The following is a 20,446-nucleotide window of genomic DNA, read 5'->3' as shown; positions in this document are numbered from 1 at the left end:
TATTGGCATTTGGAATGTACCACATTTAATGTATATAGTCACTGGTCACGTTAAAACTAATGCTGACATTTGTAATGTACCACGTATAATGTATATAGTCATTGGACATGTTAAGACAAACGCTGGCATTTGTAATGTACCATATATAATGTATCTTGGACACATTAAGACTAAAGCTGCCATTTGTAACTTATCACATATAATGTATCTAGTCACTGGGCACGTCAAGACTGAGGCTGTCAGTTGTGAAGTAGGACACGTTAATACTGGTGTTGTCATTTGTGACATATCACATGTAATGTATTTAGTCATAAGAAACATTAAAACTGAAGGTATCAAGTATGACGTACCGCACGCAATGTTTGATAATAAACTATTTATAGCAGAGGAGATATGTCACTTGATGTGTATATATATATATATATATATAAATATATATATATATATATATATATATATATATATATATATATATATATATATATATATATATATATATATATGCTTCATAACTGTTGTTCAGGGACTGTGGTGGGTGTCGACTGTAGCCAAAATCAAGAAGACAGATACCGCCTTGATATAGACTGTGCCATAAAGGAAATTGAGCCAAAACTCTTTCCCCAGCATTACAAGGTGGAATTTGTACAGGTTGTGGAAAAGACTCTGACACCTAAAGGTAATGTTAGATTCGATAATTTAGATAATATTTAAATTAAGTTTTGTCGTTAAATTGAAATGTTTATTTAATTAATTCTAAGTATTTGTAACTAGCCTCAAACAGTTAGCAAGGAAACTGGTCTTTAATTGGTGTTCACTTTTCATTCACGTCAGAATCCAGACTAATTTTACCAACCCGTACATCACTTGCATCAACGGACATCTTAAACGATTGGTTGAAATCTGAAGCGGAAAGAACTGGTGCACCTAAACGTATGACCTTTAATTTATCGAACGTTTTCTGACATTTGACAGATCAATAAAACCCAGTCTTCATACTCAATAAATTGGGCAGGGGCGGAAACATTTGAGCAAAATATCTGATAATTTCCAACCATGTCCAAATTTTGCATCAATTGTGTCTTTACTGATAGGCGCAGGGAATTCAGAGATAGATTCAACCTTTGGTTTTATAACTTAACTTGCCATGTCCCACGATATGTCCTAAAATGTGATACAAGCTGGCAGAACTCACTTGTACTTAGATTAATTGTCAATTTTCACTCACACAATCGAACAAAGAATTTCTGAATAGTTTCCAGGTGATCTTCATAGGAATTGCCGTACATAATGACGTCTCAGATGTACGCAACACATACCTTATCTCCAGCTAAGTCATTGCCTAGCAATAAATGAATATCCGCAATGGGCAAAGATATTCACTGGCCCTGAAACTAAGTCTGATGTTAAATTGACATTATGGAATGGAATTTGAGTAAAACTGCACTCTACTCCTTGAATAAGAACAGTTTCCGAATTAGAAGACTTCTTAGACAAAGGAAAAGAACCTGACAATAAAGGACTCTGAGAAGCTCCTGTGTCCCTTCATATTTAAATAAAAATAGGATTGGTAGAATCACCAGTAAGTGATTCAGAACCTTTCGAAATAAACGGCTCATAATGCTCCATAATATAATCATACTGGGGTTTGTATGATCTAACAAGTGTGTAGTTTCCAATACATGCTTATTACATTGACATCTTAGAAACATGAGTGTTTGGAACAGCTCTGCCATAATTCGCTTGCTTTCTTAGCTTTAAGCAATTAGAAATAAAGTGCCTATTTTATTGCATTAAGTGATTCTAGGAAGAGGTAAGGATTTCTGATCAGTCTTATCAGATATTTGATTCTTATAAGTCGTGCCTGATTTAAATTTGTAAATACTCGCTTGAGACCTGAGTTATTTCTTACTAAGCGTCTGCTGAGAGGAAAACTTATTGACGAATGAAATATTGTGTGTTAAGGAATAATCATCATCTATACAAGCAGCGTTTTCCAATCAATCTACCTATTGTTCATCAAGGGAAATCTTGACGTAACGTTGGGCACAGTTTTTGAACTTCTTAATTAATATGAGTTGTCTGCGTGTTTCATACTCTTTATCAATCTTTTTATATGTACACCACCTGTCAAATAGATTTTCTTTTTCCCGAACAACCTCGACATGGGTTTAGCTACTTTCTGTTTTACAATTCCTAAACTTATGTAGATATGCCTCCGGTACCAACTCATAACCTTTCAAGATACATTCCTTGACCAATAATCAGCATTTGCTTCTAATGACAGTAAGGTATAACTTCACAAGCTTTGTCGTTAAATACACTCTGTACTCCCATTGTCCAGTGCTCTCTTGGCCATTAAATTTTTTTTCTTCAGATTATGAAACATATCATTAATCTTTTCCTTTAAAAAGGGTTACTAATGTAATAATTTTTGTAATGCCAAAAAAGCTGAACTTTCATTAGCATTTTCATTTTTCTCTCTTCCTTTTGCATTTGCAATTTCAAGTGAATCTCTCTTCTTTCTGAATTTGCATTTTCATCTCCATTTCATTTTCTTTTTGGATTTGCCACTCTCATTTTTTTTATTTGTATCTCTCTTTCAGGCTTTTCTTTTGAAGCTCAAGTTTTCTTAGCTCTATTTTCGTCTGGTGCTTCCATTTTTTTAAAAAAAATGTCATTTCAGAGCTAGAGGGAGACTTACTAATTATTCTTAAAGCATGTGCATAAAAATGTCCTTTTCCACAAAAATACTTGAAAATAGTTTTAATCGCTGTTTGAACAAGACGATTTCATGTCAGAAAGAGAATAGCAGTCGGCAAGCTCCAGCAACTCATATTTTCTTAAACACTCAAACACTTCCTGGGTCGTATTGGAACAAAACTCTCCACCCTAGATGACACTGTGAAATCCTGTTGGTTTCACTATGTGAAATCTAAAGACTGTGGATGAAGAAATGCCAGAAATAATTGAAGATTAAGTTTCAGAACAGTATTAATTTCTCTGAACTATTTCTGAAATTCGTATCCAGGACGAGCCAGTTTCTTTTACGATTCTGTGGTCATAAACAAAACAACAGAAAGAAGTAAAACCAACAAGAGCTGTAAAAGTTAACAAATAATTTAATTGTCAAAGTTATAAATGAAAATGTTATAGAAACTTAGAGTATTAAGTATTAGAGTATAAAGTCCAAAAGAATGAAAAATTCTGTATCATTTTAAGAACTGGAAATAGACCGGTTTGCCAGGAATCGAGACGTAGTTAAATTGGTAGTGTCCAGACCTCTTTTGAATAATGCGTAAAATTTCAAAAATGAAATTATAGTCCAATGAGCACATTCTATTTCCACTGAACAATCCAAACAAATATTTTTACTCTCAAATAATTCTAAGTACAACATATATTACGCTTGCAGACTTGATTTTGCAACACAAGCACAAGAAATAAGAATAACTCAAAAATAGGAATGAAAATCTGATTGCTCATTTCTCTCCTTATATACGTTCAAAGTGTATATTATGCCAATATGTCACAATATAACCTACATGATACATCTTCTAACTCAATCTGATATTTAAAAATACCTATTCATGTGACCTAATGCATCCAATCAAATTAACTTATTTGTTCTAAGATTCCAAAAAAAGACCGACTCTTGTAAACATTTTACTGATACTTATATTCCTAGTAACTGCCAACACATATTTAAGTTCTATCTATAGACCTTATGCAATTTTCAGTTATATAATATCTTAAAATAGAACCTTATGAACATGCAAAATCCAGCTAAAGATCTTCACTACAATTTACAGCCATAAAAAATGACAAAATTAGACAAAATCAAGTACCAGGAGTTACACAACATATATATATATATATATATATATATATATATATATATATATATATATATATACACACGTAACAACATATACTGCATCCATTAGCATTCATATATTACTGTCCATGCACATGCACATGTAATACAGACAAGAAAACTCGCTTTCTGCGTTGCCTTAAAATCAGGATAAAGATTTGAGATCATACACAATTTTCTTTCAAAGGAATTATTTTCGCAAAGTAAAATATAATTAACGGGTTTATCAGGTCATTGATTATTTCATGACGATATTTCAAGGTGCTTTGAAAATCTTTGTACCTGCAACCATATGTCCTCAGTTTCTCCACTATGCCCGACCATCATGACTTGTCCTGCATCATCATGCAGTATCACAATGTTTCATAATATAATTATACCACTGGTTCTGAACGAAACATTACAGATATTATGAGATGGTGACATAAATATTTTGTGATCTCTTCACTGGCCTCTCTCCTTCCATCCCATTTGTACCCTCTCCTTTGATCGAACATCTCCTAGAAGTTTTGATGCATGAATCGAAATGCACTTTTTCATAATTACTTTTTGCATAGCTTAAGCTATACACAAATACTTGTTTTAAATTGAAAATTGTATGCCAAACAGAGTGGATAGATCAGCATGAGCAAAATGTTAATATGAAGTGAAGTGTGTGTTATCTGTATGAAACATGTTCAAAAGGCATATCTTGTCTTCCACTGGGAATAGCAACATGAGCTCTAGCCCCAGGTTATGGCCACCCCACACCCCCTTTCTCTCTCTCTCTCTCTCTCTCTCTCTCTCTCTCTCTCTCAGTCTGCCTGACTCTTCCTCTCATGCACAGGCCCATGTTTGCCTTAAGTAGGTTTAATCAGAGATGAAAGTAAATAATATTTCATTTCATCTGAGAGTCTGAAAATTAAGCCCCACAACATGCTAATTTTTTTGTAACTCGTATGAGTGTTTGCTGACGTAGAGACATGGAATATACACCGATTTAAAATGTGTGCAGGGATAACTTCCTCTCTAATCAACACAACTGAGTCGTAAAAGATAAAATTAATCCTATGGTTGAATTACACCATAATAAATTTTGTTAGATATTTAATTTTTTATTCAGGTGGAGTCAAAGAAGTAAACTCAAGACCAAATGTGTTAAAGCACATTTTTGACTATGAAATTCAGCCCATAAATATGCATTGTATGGTTATGTCAATATTGTAAGTTTTAACAGCTTTTCCAAGATGAAATCTTGTTGATATTTCTATAGGGATGCAAATGCTGCGTAATGTGCACAATTTTATGTTGTTTAGACTTCACATTATCGACACGAGGTAACTTATTCGACATCAAGGCTACTGGCCCGATGTTTGTAATACTTTTTTCATAATTTAGTCTCCTTATACGTTTATATCAAACTTATCCACATACGCTTGTGATCTCTCACACTCTTTGTCCTATGCTGAATTTAAGAATCGAATAGCTTGGCATGACAGACTTTACAACAAATATCTCTTAGTTTCTTCATTTTGCTGTTATGAATAAAAAATCCGCATTTAGATTAAGTCAGGGAAAGTATATAACACATGTATGTTAGTGTCAGATAATATCAGTAAGCAATCCGCGTTTAATATTTAAGTTACAAGAGAAATATTAAATAAGTATTATTAGGGTTAAATGTATCAAATTGAAACAAAGGAAACGTATTTAAACAAAAATCACAAGGCAACAAATTATCAAAAGTTCCGTAGTGCCCATCCTAATATTTTATAGTATCTGTTCTAAAATTCTGTAGTATCTGTCCTTATATTCTATAGTATCTGTCTCTAAATTCTGATGTACCTATCTTTGAATTCTGTAGTATCTGTCCTAATTATCTATATTATCTGTAATAGTCTGTAGTATGTGTAATATTATGTATTATGTGTTATATTTTGTAGTATTTTTAATATTCTTTAGTACCTGATCTAATTTTCTGTAGTATGTGTAATATTCCTTAGTATGTGTTATATTCTGTAGTATATGTAATAGTCTATAGTATTTTAAATATTATGTAGTATGTGTAGTATTCTATAGTATGTGTTATATTCTGTAGTGTGTGTTATATTCTGTAGTATGTGTACTATTCTGTAGTATGTGTAGTATTCTGTAGTATGTGCAATATTCTGCAGTATATGTTATATTTTGATGTATGTGTAACATTCTGTTGTATGTGTAATAGCCTGTAGTATGTATTATATTCTGTATTGTGTGTAATATTCTGTAGTAATTGTTATATAGTATGTGTACTATTTTGTAGTATGTGTAATATTCTGTAGTGTGTATACTATTCTGTAGTATGTGTAATATTATGTAGTATGTATAATATTCTGTAGTATGTGTAATATTCTGTAGTTTATGTTATATTATGTAGTATGTGTAATATTCTGTATGTTAATTCAGAAACTATGAAAGAGCTGGACCAGACAATTTCACAGTTGCATGAGCAAGAAAGAGATGAACTTAAAGTTATTATTTGAACTTATTTACAGATGTTCCTACAAGAACAAACAAAATTTTCCATGACTTTGAAATTGTAAATGCTAAACCTGTGAAACAACACCTGTACTGGATGAACCCTCAGGAATAATTGAAAATAGAAATTCAGTATTTGCTGGAGAATGATTTTATAGAGCCCAATAAAAGTGACTGGAGTTTGCCATGCCTACTTGTTCCAAAACCAGATAAAACTGTCCGTATGTGCACCGATTATAGGAAGGTGAATAGTGTGAACAAAACAGATTCATTTCCATTACCAAGAATCGATGACTGTATTGGTCAGATCGGAAATGTCAAGTATGTCACCAAATTTGACCTTCTGAAAGGATTTTGGCAAATTCTACTAACGGAAAGTGCAAAGAAAATTTCGGCATTCGTGACTCCAGATGGACTGCGTCAATATAAAGTAATGCCGTTTGAGATGAATGGGTCGCCAAGTACTTTTCAACGTCTCATGAATATGATTACCCCTAGTCTAGACAATTGTGATGCTTACATCAATGATGTCATCATCTACAACAACACCTGAAAAGACCATTTAGCAACAATTCGGAAATTCTTTGACAGATTCACGGATGCAAGTTTGACAATTAATTAATCCAAAGGTGCGATTTGCCGTTCTTGTGTAACTTTTCTAGGACATATTGTGGGACATGGACAAGTTAAGCCAGTAGATGCTAAGGTCAAGGCTGTCTCTGAATTCCCTGTGCCTTTAAATATAAAGCAACTGATGCGATTTTGGGTATGTCTGGATACTATCGGAAATTTTGTGGCAATTGTTCTATAATTGTTGAACCCCTGACAAATTAGTAAGAAAAACAAGTACCTTTGGACTGAAAAATGTCAGGAGGCTCTTGAGAAGCCATACTTAAAAGCGCGTAAGATCTCACAGCTCCAAATTTCAGCCAATCATTTAAACTGACTGTTTATACAAGTGATTTTGGGGTTGGAGCAGTTTTGATTCAAGAAGATGAAAACGATATTGATCATCCAAAGTACAGTTTTTCTAAGGCATTAAAAAAGCACGAAAGAAATTATTCAGCAGTCGAGAACGAATGATCGACTTTGATATTGGCATTACAACATTTTTAAGTTTACATTAGTTCAGCTCCTTCTTCTATTATTGTGTTTAGTGACCACCATCCCTTTACTTTCATCGGCTTGATGAAAAATAAAAATCAGAGACTGTTAAGATAGAGTTTGGTACAGGAATATGATATTGACATCAGGCATATCAAGGGTAAAGATAATTTAATAGTAGATGCACTTTCACATGTATAACATTGTATTATTTCATGTACTCTGTGTGTAATTTATAAGAATTTTTTTTAACTTTGTGTATAATTAATCTATGGTAAAAAGAAGACTTTATCATATACATCTTTCATTTTCTTTATGGGGGAGTGTTATATATATATATATATATATATATATATATATATATATATATATATATATATATATATATATATTTGATTTAATTTAATTGTCTGTTAGTAAGTTTTATTTTTTCTAAATTTATAATTTCGTTACATGTCATTGTAATGTAATTTTGTTAACTAGAAATTTGACATTTTCCAGAAAATTAAGTTTGACCTGAACTTTTTTATAAATACCCACTAATAGAAACACTGTTTCTATTTCTGACTTAGTTCCCGACGTTGATTCAGAAATAACTGAGATAAGTAAACAACTATTTATATTAATTTTATTTTCGAGTAAAATGATTTGTTTTTACCAAGTTCATACTAGGAGTACGTGATTTGTTTATAGGTAAACAGCCTCTATTTCTGTTTTCCGAAATTGCGCAGTAGTCAGGTTTTATACCGATGTCTATAGAGATATTTCTCAATTGGGCTTTTTTAATACTGTTGTGGCAGTTTGGAGTTATGTGTTAATTGTTATTCAAATTATTTGGAGTCTAAAAGATTTATTCTCTTTCCTGGAAATATTTGAGTGCTCATACATAATTCTTAGAGAAAGACATTTATTTAAATTGTATTTGGAATTAAAACACCGGAATATTGTTTTTTTTTGTTCACAAAGGACTGTACACATCAGCTCTATACTGATTACAGTATACGCCATCGCCTTCCATTTTGAAATTTTCGTCGGGACTCGAACTTGAATTCATTAGAACATTTCATTACTAGGACATTTAAAATTTAATTCGTGGACTATTCTTGGATTATTTTTGGATTTAATTCTTAAAACCGTAAGTTCTTATATTTTTCATTTTTACAGTGTATTTCCAAGGAAACAAATTGTTTGTTAAATTTTTCAGAGCTTGTTGTTTTCACGCTTTCTTTTGTTGCTGTTCATTAGAGCCTAAACACGTAACATAAGAATAAAACTGCAACACTGCAGACATCGTAGCGATAAGACTGATTTTGAAACAAAGCTACGTTAAAAATCCAAATCACACACACACACACACACACACACACACACACACTTGAATAGCCGTCCTTATAGCCTGTACTATCTATCCTCATATTTCTATATTATCTGTCCTTGCATTGTATATTGTCTGTCATAGTCCGTAGTACGTGTTCTATATATGTGCTTGTATTCTCTGACATCTGTTCTAATATTTTGTAGTATCTGTATTAATATTCTTTAATATATGTTCTTATATTATATAGTATCTGTCCTTATATTATTTAATATAGGTTTTAATATGCTGTAGTCTCGTTCCTAATATTCTGTACTATAGTGTTATATTCTGTTGTATCTGCCGTTAGATTCTATAGTATCTGTCCTAATATTCTGTAGTATGTTTCTATATTCTGTAATATTTTTTTCTAATATTCTTCAGTCTGTCCTAATATTCTATTAATATTATTTCTTATATTCTGTAGTATCTGTCCGAATATTTTGTTGTATATGTTCTTATATTCACAACTTCGACAAAAGATCCAGTGTATAAAACGCCGAATAAATGTACAGACTGCAGCACGCACATCCCATTTAAGTAGAATACCATATTTATTGTTAGGTGGCGGCAAAATAACGTATTGCAGATAAATGGACGGCGCGATAGAGCTCGTTTTTTCTGCACTCCACCCTACGATATCACTGGTATCGCATGATATACTGTATAACCGTAACTGTTTGTCCAAGATTTTATGTTATTTAGTCTTTCTTTTAATCTATAGTTTATTATTTTAAAAAATGGGCTCAAATATCAACAAGAAAAACAACAGCAATATGAAGAACCCATACAATCAGTACAAGTGGTAAAGGAATATATGATGCAAAACAGACATTCACATATGGCGTGTCTTAGATTGCAATATTTGGTTAAATACATTTCATCTGAATACAATTTAATATATGTTATAAATATCTCTTTTTTTATTCGGTGATTTCCATTTTATGTTCAAAATATTTTGTGAATTATATGCAACAATTGTACGTCATGTTCAACCTTTTTAGTATCTTTTCATTTAATACTTGATATTTGTGTGCGTGTTCAATACATGTACTCATATGAGATATTTCCTGCAAAGTTTCACACGCCACTTGTTTAAGCATTGGGATCAACTAACTATTCAAATTTAAATCACGTGGAAACAGGCAATCCCTGTTTTTAGTAGTCATGACTTTAAGAGAGAGACATAACGATCAGAGGTAGACTCTACGATGATTCGCTCAAGCTATCTACCAAATCTGTTGTTGGCCGTCCCAATGATAATACTTAAAATCTGTTGTTGGCCGTCCCAATGATAATACTTAAAATCTGTTGTTGGCCGTCCCAATGATAATACTTAATTGACTAGATGAAGAGCCAGCATTGACGGATATATATCATGTCGACCAGGTAATTTAGGCTGTGTGTGTATTTAAAGTTTTTCAAAACAAATCGGATATAACTATTAAACATTCATAGCAAAATGTCGATTTGTGAACGATATACAGTCTAAATTGTTTGCAAAGACTAAACTCATGACCATCTGGAAATCTTCATGAGCTGGGCGTCTTTTTAGATACATATTTTTATTTAACAAGTAGTCTCTACACTTTACGGATAGTGTGTGCTGTTTAGTGTTTTTTATATTACAACTCGTTAACATACCACTCTGTGTGCTTCTGATAAGCCCATGAAATTCTTGCGTAATATTATCTTTACTGATTTGCTGCGAACGCGGGAAAATTTCTTTACCCTACCTTGTCGAACTTTGTGCTGTTACTTATGCTATGAACATTTTGGCGGCCTATTTTTAATCGACTGCCCAAACGGAAATGTCGAAAAAGATGACTTCGGTCTGACTATGGCGAATTTACCACCACAGGGGCTCGTTGCGCCATAAATAACATATCATGGTATGAAAAATGGCGTTAAACCTCAAGACAAGAACAACCGAAAGCAAAACTAAGGGTATTGTTCAGTTGATAGTGGATGTGGGGTAGAGGTGAGTTGTATATTTGTAACATGGGGTCCACCCTATATACAGAAGTGGTTTAGATATTAAATTGTAGAAGTAAATAAACTCTACTCTGTTCTCAGAAGAATGTGAACATAAACAGGTTTACCAGCTGCCAGAACTTTATCCAAGCACAACATATTTACGCGGTATATACGTCATGCAATTCTGACTTTATATGAAATGTATTTATGTCTTCTCTAGGCTACTGTTCCAAATCAAACAAAGCAAATATCCAGTCACAAATACATTATAGTAAATATGGCAATTTATCATTCCAGAGATCCTTCTTTCATATGAATATCGGAACAATGTAATGTTAAGTTGTGAAAATGATTATTCAGGGTAAACATAGATCGTCTACTGTATTCTAACGGTCTACTGTTTAAAAAATCTTGACATTACACGCATTAGATATTATGTGTTGAAAAGTGATTTTGTCTGAGTAAAATGTTCTGTCTATTCGGAATGACACTTGTTCTTTGATTAATAATTTGTTAAAATGCGTTAATGCTTATTCAGCTTTGTTTGGGACTACATTTTACGCAAACCAAATGAAAGGTGCAGTATCTCAGTGAGAATGAACGAAATGGTTCGTCCATCATTCTCTCTAAATAACTTCCACTGAAATACAGACTGAAAACAATATTAAATTTATGAAACTCGTTGAATAGTGCCCAGCTCTTGCGAGCAATGGTGAATAAAAGCTGGAAATTATTCAGTGAGTTTCATAAATTCAATATGCAATCATTACCCATTCGATATCATGGATACTCTGAAGATTCTGTTTTATTTACGTCACTACTTCATAGATTTGTTTTTATCATAGAAGGCTAAATATCGCATTTCTTTTCAGTTACTAATTTTCTAGACTATTTTCAGATTGAGTGTTAATTATGATTTGTATTGCTGTAAAGCTAGTTATTATATATTTTGATCCAAAGTTAACAATGAATGAAAACACGTAGTATTTGAAAAAAAAGTTATGTGGTTGTCTGGTTATATATTTATGGAAACGTAAGCATTATGGTTCATTTCACAGTTTTTGTTTCAAAGGGTTAATCAGCACACCCCGTAAAATTGTTTTTTAAGTTACACATTGACCCAAGTTTACACCTTATTTCAGCCCACCAATAATAACCTTGATAATGATTCTGAAAAATTAAAGATGATTTGTGAACATATTTTAAACATACAATATTAAAATATCAACCAACATTGTCCAAAATTTGGTTCTTCTTACGATTGATTTTAAACGGTACTAGATACCCAGGCATATTACATTTCACTGTGATACAGATTGTCTGGACATTATAGTAATTTCTGAACATGTATTAGGAAATGAAACCACTTGTTTAAGATATTACGTTCCCTTTCGTCACTAAACAGAGAACCAAGTACCAAAAACAGAAATCGCAATGTTTTCAGTGCATCTGAAATTGAATCAGCCTGCTTTTTCAAATAATATATCTTTGTGTCAGTGATGTTTCAAGCTCACTTCACAATTGCATAACATATAACTGATACAACAGCGCCACACGGTCGAGGATGACCTAAATGCCCATCAATGCTGAGGAGTTATGTTTTGATACTTGTTCACGCATATGCTTTTGAGAGGTCTCATTTTGTGACTTGTCTAAACATTTACATTGAGAGGTTTCATATTGTGACTTGTTCACACATGCTTTGTGAGGTCTCGTCTTGTGAATTGTTCACACATGTTTTGAGAGATCTTATCTTGTGATTTTTTGTTTACACACCAACTTTGCAAGAACTGTTTTAAACAGACGTGAAATAACCTATTTATAAAGTAATTATCTAAAACAACACAGGTTTGGTAGAAGTCTAAGAGCATGAGAGCTAATAAGCCAAGACAACGAAGAAGTCTTATTTCTGCTGCTTAAATTGACTGTCACACAGCAGCTTAGTTGCAATTTTTCCACCACTTCGGTGGCCTAAGTGGTTAGATCGCGAGCCTCGGATGCGGGAGGTCGCAGGTTCGAACCCTGGCCGTGTCGTACCAGATACTTAATAAAATGTTACTAGTAACTGCCTCCCTTTGCCTCAGCTATAATAATGTCATAATAACGTGACTGTGCTGGACATGATGTTACGTGTATGCGGCATGATGCCCTTGTGCTAGACATCGCTATAAACTGCCACACTGCGTGCATCGTAACGAGTGGCCTAGTGGTCTAAAGCGCTCTTCATTACGGATCACTGCCATCTCACCTCTGTGTAGGTTCGAGTCTCGGATTCGGCCAGTGTGGGTATGTGAGAAAGCTTGCCAGTAGGTTCTCGAGGGTCGGTGGTTCTTTCTGGGGATTTCCCAGGTTCTTCTTCTACCATTAATACTGGCCGCCATGTATATCCTATCATGTGCTGAAAAATGGCGTTGAACCCTACAACAATAACAACAACAGCAACGTCGTAACGATATGACTGAAAATATTTTAAAGCTGTTTTAAATCACACACACACACACAAACACACACACACAGACACACACAATTTTCCTTGTTTATCATTTTTGTTGGAATGTAGGCTAGCGGTAGAAGCCAGCTGATGTACATAGGTTGGGTGACTGGGTCCCTACAACAAAGATCACGCAGTGGACAGGGCAGAAATATGTCTTCTTTAGCAAGTGATAAGATTTGCAACAAATATACTTAAGTATTTTGCACCTTGAATTTGCTCAAGATGTATTTACATACTTAGTTCTGCAAATCCGAATTACATGACACCAGTCTTGGGTTCCAACACTTCATACACACAAGCGAAATTGTACTGTAATTTCACTTCAGTTTCCAACAGATATAACATTCACCTTACTGCACTCAGAACAAAATGGACGATATATTCCATTGCGTCTTTTCCATAATTTCAATTTAAATAAACTCATGCTTTTCCCACATTACGAATCCAAACACAGTTGATAGCAAGGTCGTGAGGCATTACTCGTAAAAAGTTGTTCGTATTTTCCCATACAAATGCAGTAAGCAATACGTCTCACTGTTCAATATATAGCTTAAGTTTATGATGCCGTTACGAAAACACTAGTAGCGCAGAGTATTTTACTTTACTCGCCGTCCGGTACGTGCCCTCTGCTGTCCTGGGGAACAGATTCGGTATACCCTCCTGCAAGTAGTACGATATAACTAATGAAGGCAAGCGGTTTGGCAGAGGTCGGGTCACATGTCGCTGGCATAATTAACAGAGGAGATCAATGTTTGTTACCTACTTAAACCCTAGGTTAAGGCTAGGTAAGATGTGGGATGGGAATGTTACGTCAGATATATAGTCAAGTTAGGCCAAGTATCATCAACTACGACAAGGACAGATTCAGTTTCTAAATGTTTCCAGACGGTTAAAATGCAATATCGCTTCACATGAAACTTATACATTTATGTTTTGAAAACTTAGAGACACCTTGATTCTAAGGACGGGAGAAAAGACCAATGTACCAATGTGCATTGCCATCAGTGATTCCGAAAAGGAATTGTTCTGATTAATTTTTAGCTTAGGGCAGTTATTTGTCTTTACAAATCTTAATGTTTCCGTGACAATCTGTTTCCCTCAGATATGTTTGGCATCTCCGCAAAGGTCTTCGAAACGATTTACTGGCGTCATGCAATTTGAAGATTTTGATTGATACAGTGAGTCTACAATGCATAGCATTTCAAATCTCAGTACGTTCTGCAAGCTGATTCTACTGACTCTCGCTTATTCATGTTAGACTGCGTCACGTTTCTTGCATCACTAATCGCTTGTTGCGATTTAAGTGAGAGATATATTGTCACCACAATAATGGATGCAATAGGAAACCATTCTGCCCCAGATGTGGGCAGGAGAACCACGACAGAACACCAAAAAAAGGGAAAACCATGTAGTTGTGCAAGTTCTCAGCGCTCTTAAGGCGAAAACTCTAGTACACCCGGAATGTCAGTTAACTTTTGCGGGCAGATTCAAGTTGAATGAGGCTTTATCATAGAAGTACAGTTCCGCCAAGTCTCTTTGTACCCTGATAGGGAATTGACCATAGCAGTAAATCAAGCTTATAATGTTCAGCACCTCGCCACCTTACCAAAACCGTATAATAGATTAGTAAATAAGAAACTCAATACTACTATCGAAACTCTGTTCAGATCACAATGCCGTAATGAGTGCTCAGGAAACCAGATAATGAGGGAATCGAAGAATCTGCTTAACATTTGAAAAGTTCTGACAATCCTATCAAGTTCCTCATTATCTTTGGAAGTCTTTAAACTAAGGAAACTAATTCCATACCACACTTCATGTACCGCCACCACTTCTATAAATAGGACTGACATCATAGTGCTCATAATTACCGAAGTTTATTGGCCAATGGACATGACACATGTCTTCTGTTTAATGAACTTCACTCTTTAGAATACATTTTTGAAAGGCAATTGGCAAGTCAATGTAAACAGAGCCTCCACAGCCTGCAACAACTTTTCAAGGAAAACTGGTAATGCCGTTGGAGATGTGACCATCATCCTAAATAGCAAAACTGGCTAAGTAATCTCAACACTACATTACAGAGTTTGTTTGTTAAAACATATGAATCTTACGCTTTTCACAGTAACTCTTTCCTTGCGTAATCCAGTCAATTAGTTGCATCCTGGCCATCTTATTGAACATTTTCCAAAACATTTTTTACTTTGCGATTTTATCGGGCGCCATAAACTCAATTACTGCAGAGGTAACATAGAGATATAACAGACAATAGGAAATTAGTTTGAAAACACAGTCTTTATTATTGTTAAGTTGTGCGCCTACAAACATCCATCTGCTGATCCACATGTTTGTCTGTCGTCTATTTAACTCGTTTGTCGGACGTGTCTTGGAAAGTTGGAGGACAACACAGGTGACCACTTTCTGATATACTTAACAGCTACAATCAAATCTCAAGGGATTGTCCAGAGACGGAGAATGAATAAGGCATGTTGGGAAACGTTTCTGGTCTCTGTAAATCAAATATGACTGTCGATTTTATCGAATCCATAGAGGATCCAATATTCCTATCTATCAGACTGCTACTGTGGATTTAAACATAAATATTAAACACATAGGCCGAAACATTCTAGGAAAAATCACTTGTGAAGAGAACTATTCCGAAGTCTGCCATGCTGTAAGCTTTAAAAAACGTTCCGTAAATTTTAAAACGGCTAACGTGAACGTTTTTAATTAACCTTTCAGTTGAAGAGAAATTCAAGAATTGAACTCATGACAATTCAACAGGACAAGATGATATCGACTCACAGATTCTGAAACATTTGCACGATACAGCGCTCAATAAACAACTTAATATTTCAGTCAAATCTGAGAAAGTTACAACGCCTTGTCTTCACGGAGAGATGCAACAATGCTACCATTGCTCAAATCTTGAGAGGACTTTGCCAATATTCCAGTTATTATCCCACATCGCAAACATGCTATGTTTGTTAAAGTTTGAGATACAACACAGGACGTTCATCATAATGTTTAATCTATATAGGTCTAAGGCAAATGGCCTATTTTCGTATCCAGTGGTTTAAAAAGGAAGATATTCTAGATTTAATGTAGGTACCACCTATTCGGAAAGCTATTTTCAGGATATGGGTATACCTCGCTGCAGTAATTTGTCAATCACCCTTTAGAACATAAAAGAAACCAACATGCCTAAATCCAGAAACTGACTGCTCATTATACAGTGACGACTTCTTGATCTGCGTTTGGCCACAAAATATGCTTCATGTTGAGAGAAAACTGAATCAGGATTTAGAAATGGTCAGAAGAATATATATTCAAATTTTCCAACTATAATACCGGATGTACGCACCTTCCACCCACACCATAAGGTACGCCATGATCCAAAACTCTATGTTAACGGTTGCCTTATCCGTAGCTGTAACGACAGTAATATTTTATGACTTAATTTTGACCGTATGTAAATATTTCAATCATATGTTAGATATGGATGATTTGGATAACCATATCTCTTTTGTGACTATAGAACAGACATAAAGCTGGAGCAACCTATAAAACATCAGATGAGATCATATTTGTCCAGTTGACAGTTTGATTATTTCAAATGTTTAAATGGGAATAGTGGAATGTTTTGGAATAGTATCAACGAGACAAGATTGCATGTATTTGAAATCAGTAATGTTGCCTTCTGTTTATCTTTGTTATATAGCCAACTGTAAGGTGATTGAAGTAACGGTGGAGATTCCTAGTGACCAGTTCAAACTGTACAAGACAAAGGATGGAGTTTTCATGCGCCGTGATGGCAGCCTTCAAGTAATAACTGCATGGAGCGATTTACAAGAACTGACACACTTGGTATGAACAGTGATTCGTTTGCAATCTATGGATATAGCTCTTAATATGTTCATGTTTTACGTTAGAATGTCACAATTTAATTACTATGATATTATTTAAGTGTGATTTTCGTTCACCAGATATTACACATTTGCACAATGAGCAGCCTATGTTAATGATTTTCTTTTTATGTTAGTAACAACATCACGATTTGACATACTACTGAATACACTAAACCATCCCCCACCCCCAAAGTATGACAGAAAACGTTAAGCCACGAACAACTAATCATCACGTAAAAGATACAATGTACAGTTTGTGGGAAATGGTCACTCTATAGAAAAGCGATTGTAGTAGTAATGGTAGGTGGCTGATGTGCATCATTATATACATACATATATATATATATATATATATATATATATATATATATATATATATATATATATATATATATGCATTGGTGTCCTTTGTAATATTCAACATATCCGAATTGAGGATAGAGAAGAAAACATTGTGATCCCCTTTTCTCACTCTTTTATCAGAAACATAGGGACGAAGTCAACCAGCTTCATGCAGAGTTTCGAATGCAGCTTGAGAAAAAGGAAAAGACAATTGAAACTCAGGCGGAAACAATCCAGCATCAACAACATGACTTGCAGCAATATCGTACTATGCAACAGCCTAAGTCCAAAATTTGTGTAATTTCATAGAAATGTTATAACTGATGACACAATTTCTTAAGTATTAGTCTCATTCTCTGCTTCTATTTATAAAGTAGATACTTCATATATATATATATGCGCTCAGCATTACGAGGTCAGTGTTAGGACTGGTCGGCCTGGTGTCATGATAATATGACTGGGTGGGACATCATGCTACATTTCTGCGACATGATGCCCCAGTGCTAGGCTTCACTATAAACAGCCACACTGCAGACGTGGTAGCGGTATTATTGATTTTTTTTTTAAAGCTACATTAAAAAGATACAACAGAAACCAAGTACACACTGACGCACACACAGATATATATATATATATATATATATATATATATATATATATAGAGAGAGAGAGAGAGAGAGAGAGAGAGAGAGAGAGAACATGTAACATTTAATTACAACTGCTGACATTACAATGAACACATCAGCTGGTTTATGCTTGCCATACAAATCTTGTTGGAGTCTTAAGCCTGTTTTAGCGTGGAATGTCGCGAAAGTGTACTTAGTGACCAAAAATGTAACTTATTTTTCTAGATTTCTTCTTTGATGCTTTTTGGACCCGATGCTTTTTACATTTCTATATCTCAAAATTTTCATTTTATTGTGGCGCAAAATGTGTCTCACTTGTTTTTTGAATGCTAATCCGTGAATTTAAATTTGTGTCGTAAATTAAAATAATTCATATCTTTTATGATGTGGGTGCTATATATCTTGACATTCTCTTTACGCACTATGTCCATTTATTTAAAAACAAAATAAACTAATTTTGAAATTTCTCAAAATTCTTTTATATGAAATTTTGAAGGAATGGTTTTTTATGAGTGAAATTTCCGGGACGATTGCTCAGCTGCATTCCTTTTGTGTATGTTATATAAAAAAATTATGAATTTTGTATATGTTTGTTTTGGGTATTTTATGTGTTTTATATTTGATTTTGTGTGGTATTGTATGCATGTTTTATGTTTGTTTTTATATTATTTGTGTACATGTGTTTTATATTTATTTTTGTGTGAGTATTGTATACGTGCTTTTTTATTTGGTTTTGTATCATTATTGTATACATTTCGAATGAAAAATTTACAGGACGATTTGAGCAAATCTTTTCAGGATATAAAATTTATCCCAAATTAACTGTTTTTTGTGATATATATTTTTATAGTTCGTCGAAAAGATAGATAACGAAATAAATTGAAGACTAAGTGAAAGTGATATATACATGAGGTACACACATGGTCAATAGTTTAATCACAACAAAAGATGCATTTTCTCCAATGAAAACATAACTAGGCATTGGTGATTGTCTCACCAGCTGGTCAAAGTTTTGTTTCAAACTAAGCTTTTTGAAGATTTTACAGTTCGTAAATTTTTTGCTATCTTTCTGATTTGGCTTTGAATTAACTATTAATATCAATTTGAAATACAAAGCGAATTACATTTGTTAGGTATATCTATATAGTGTGTTTAATATTCATCCATGGATGTCATTATAAGGATCATTTGTATGCAACATAGTACATAGTTAACTTTTGTCCGTGATTATAGTTATATGGAAAGATAACGGTGATTGATAAACAACAACAACATCTGAACTTGGATATTTGAGTTTGTTAAACGTTGTTCAAACAGAACTGACCTAGGGTTCGAATTTGATTGAGATTTCGATTGGAAATGATCTGGGTCCATTGCATTTGGTTGTCATAATTTCGATGATAGTTTGTGTATATAAGAAAACCAGGTGAACATGTATTCTTCCAACGTTAAGTTCAGTTTATACAATCTTGTTTTCTTGTTCAGATATAATTTGAGAGAAATGACTTCTTTAAAACTTATACTTTGGAATTGCAAGGTCCTCATTGGCGGTTTGGATTAAATCCACCATTTTAGAAATGTTATAAATTCGTTCCAGGACATTCTGGATTGTGTCATTTGAGATACATCACAAATTATTGTTTCATCAAATCATCCAAGACTTTTGACATATCAGCACCTTCAGTACTGGAAATCATTTCGAACACTATACTTTTGGATTTGCGATAGAACTTTTAGGATCAACTAGGATTTAATTAACAGTACTGTAAGCTCCTTTTAAACGTTCATTTTGTGTTTTAGGGATATAAATTATGTTATTATAGCTATTAAATCCTCTATATATTTGTTATTCATTTCAGTATTTAATTTCATTGAATTTACTGTTTAAATTTTCTTCGTCGCACGTGTTTACAAAACGACATTCTTTTTCTTTTTCCAAATAAGTTAAACTGTTTCCGTTTCCTTCTTCCTAATAAAACCTGCTTGAAGCTTTTTGTAATTTTTGACTTTCATTTTTAAAAACGCAATGTCTTTAATAAAATCAGTGTGTAGCTTATGTATCATTTAACATTTTTACCTAATCTGTATTATCAAAAAATCTTATTTGCTGCCTGTATCTAATCGTACATTAGTTTGAATGTTTAGATCGCTATTTCATGACTGACGGTAACTGTAAGTGCTAAATTCCTTGTATATCTGTAGGTTTAAGATTTTATAGTCTCCATTCATTTTGTTCTTTTATTCAAACGTATGACCCGAGGCACTCAATTC

At 33.7% G+C, this 20,446-nt stretch overlaps 1 protein-coding gene across 3 annotated transcripts in view; it reads left to right on the top strand.

The window, feature by feature from the left end:
- Positions 1-20,169, top strand: part of LOC149787172 (schlafen-like protein 1) — a 59,595-nt gene extending 39,426 nt beyond the window's left edge. For 2 of the 3 annotated variants that reach the window (XM_089977669.1, XM_089977670.1), the window contains 4 exons: positions 524-676; positions 832-930; positions 17,021-17,166; positions 17,691-20,169. In XM_089977669.1, coding sequence (XP_089833795.1) covers positions 524-676; positions 832-930; positions 17,021-17,166; positions 17,691-17,858 — 566 coding nt within the window. In that variant the 3' untranslated portion in view covers positions 17,859-20,169. The remainder of the gene's footprint in view (positions 1-523; positions 677-831; positions 931-17,020; positions 17,167-17,690) is intronic. The other variant, XM_089977671.1, reaches the window with a different exon arrangement.
- Positions 20,170-20,446: the final 277 nt, after the last annotated feature.

Source organism: Sinohyriopsis cumingii, chromosome 12 (assembly GCF_028554795.1).
Source record: "Sinohyriopsis cumingii isolate HCF-2022 chromosome 12, ASM2855479v2, whole genome shotgun sequence".
Taxonomy (NCBI): Eukaryota; Metazoa; Mollusca; class Bivalvia; order Unionida; family Unionidae; genus Sinohyriopsis; species Sinohyriopsis cumingii.
This window is presented reverse-complemented; position numbering and strand designations above follow the sequence as displayed.